General features: G+C 37.7%; 1 protein-coding gene across 1 annotated transcript; it reads left to right on the plus strand.

Moving 5' to 3' along the window:
• Positions 1-1,209: 1,209 nt before the first annotated feature.
• On the plus strand, positions 1,210-2,248 carry LOC122057256 (hydrophobic protein RCI2B). Its single transcript, XM_042619304.1, has 3 exons — positions 1,210-1,417; positions 1,715-1,815; positions 1,929-2,248. Exons 1-2 carry the CDS (start codon positions 1,331-1,333, stop codon positions 1,796-1,798), a joined length of 171 nt encoding a protein of 56 aa, XP_042475238.1. The 5' UTR covers positions 1,210-1,330; the 3' UTR covers positions 1,799-1,815; positions 1,929-2,248.

Below are 2,248 nucleotides of genomic sequence, written 5' to 3' on the forward strand. Positions count from 1 at the left end.
AGTCCATTTGATAACGTTTCAAGAAACACGTTTCTATTGTTTTTGTTTCTAAAAATAATAAAAACGAAGCAAAAAACATTTGATAAAACTGTTTAATTCCATTTATTTTTAGAAATAGAAATAAAAATTTTTACTTATTTATAGTTTAAGAAACGATCCAGGCGAAACAAGTTCAATTTGTTTCACCGTTTCTGGAAACGACTTGTAGCAATTCTTTCACTGGTTACCATCGACTTCTAAAAATATGACTTATCAAACACCTTCAATTCCGTTTCTATTTCTAAAAACGAAAATTTATGTTTCTATCGTTTTTTGAAACAGAAATGAAAGAAACGTTATCAAACGGGCCCTAAGTTTCAATCCCACTCTAACCCTAAATCTCATTGATCACAGTAAATGGGGAAGTGGTTTGCTGCCAGGTGGTGTGGCCCCCCTTGTTAACATGAGACAATGAAGATGTGCACCAGCATCCAAGGACAGGGGTAGGATGATCATTTCAATGCCCCATCTGAGAGGATATAAGGGCCTACGTTTTTTTTCTCCCTGAATAAATATATATAAGGAATATCTTTAGCCATTACCATGGATTTAATTCACTGTATTGTATATCAATACATATCAACCGTATCAAGTTAATATGAATAAAAATATCATTTTTTATCAAAAAAAAGAAAAAAAATTATCTATCATGTCAGTTGATTGGTATAGTATTGATATCGGTTCTCATCAGTTCTAACACGACTTGACAGTTACAATACATAAAACCATGTCATCACCATCACCGAGGCCATCGCTCATCTTGGGTAAAGCAGTGAAAGAGAAACTCAACTCTGTAGGCTAAGGGGTTGTGCCTGTTAAAAAAGGAGAACCCTCTTATACGCTGGGATTCTAAAAGTCGTGACGGTTCTATGTATAATTTATGTGTAAGTCTCCACTCAAAATTCAAAAAAAGAAATTTTATTTATTTTATTTTTTATTTCTTAGCGAGCAAACATAACTTTAGTTAGCGTGGGGACGGAGACACACAAGATAGACGCGTAAAGTATTATATTGGGATAAGAATCCTTTCCTTTCCAACGCGGAGTGTTTTCTCACTGAAATCTTGTAGCCGTTGGATCCTTAGGTGTCAGTTGGAGGGGGGTTACTGGGAGAATCTTCCGTATGCAATTCTTCCACGTGTCCCATTATCGTATAAATAAGCAGGCATCGTTCTGCAGCATTCATCATTCGCACCTCTTTCTTCTCTTACTGAAACTTTTCTCTTTATTCTCTGTTGTGTTAGTCTCCAGTGTTATCAGAGGTTTCGAATTTGTGAGTAGGGAACATAAAAATGTCGGACGGCACTGCAACCTGTGTAGATATCATATTGGCTATAATCCTCCCTCCGCTTGGAGTTTTTCTCAAGTTTGGATGCAAGGTTAGTGTTTCTTTTTATTCAATTTTTCAGATCTACAGATCCTCGCACCCCTCCTCCCCTTTCTAATTTCTAATCTTTTTTCCCTCTCCATTTTCTGGTTTCTCTGCAAAGCTGTTTCTTTCTTCCTTCTATTTTTTGATAGAAGGGGTTGGGGGTTACTGAGCATGATCCTTCCATTTGTTTCCCTGTTTGTGAATTTCCTTTTTGTTTTAGTTGGTTGAGAAGTTGTTAATTGAGGATTCACGAAGATGAATAATAATGATAATACATGGGGATCGGTGATGTTCTTTCCTGCAGGTGGAGTTCTGGATCTGTCTCATACTGACGTTATTCGGATACATCCCTGGAATCATATACGCTGTTTATGCCATCACCAAGTGAATTAAACTGTGAAAAAGGTAAAAAGTTTCTCTTTCTCGCTCGCTCCCTTTCTATCTTTGTGGCTGTGTATGTATGTGGTTTTCTACCTTGATCCCACTGATCCCCTTCTCTGACGATGGACTTTTATCAGGTGAAGAGTTGTGGAAATGATCGAGATCGTATGGTTGGTTGCGGTGATCGTGGGAGTCCGTTAGGTTGTTAGTGACTTGGGTTTCATTTGCATAGGATTTTCTGGGTGACGGTGGTTCCACCATCTCTGTCACTGGGTAGTGGTGTCCTTTGTGTATGGGTGCGTGGGTTTATGTTGTGTAATTACATTGTGAGTTACCTTGTCGTGAAGATGGATCATTGATTGATTATGCTTTAGGGTTTTCTTTTATTGTTCATGTGGTTCGATGTACTTTGCTTTTAGATCTGGGTAACTTTATTCCGTCGGAATTGGAATCTGGA

This window comes from Macadamia integrifolia, chromosome 12 (assembly GCF_013358625.1).
Source record: "Macadamia integrifolia cultivar HAES 741 chromosome 12, SCU_Mint_v3, whole genome shotgun sequence".
NCBI classification, from domain to species: Eukaryota; Viridiplantae; Streptophyta; class Magnoliopsida; order Proteales; family Proteaceae; genus Macadamia; species Macadamia integrifolia.

Coding starts and splice junctions, on each gene's coding strand:
- LOC122057256 (XM_042619304.1), top strand. CDS start 1,331: ATGTCGGACGGCACTGCAACCTGTGTAGATATCATATTGGCTATAATC. Junction 1,418..1,714: donor TTCTCAAGTTTGGATGCAAG/GTTAGTGTTTCT, acceptor TCTTTCCTGCAG/GTGGAGTTCTGGATCTGTCT.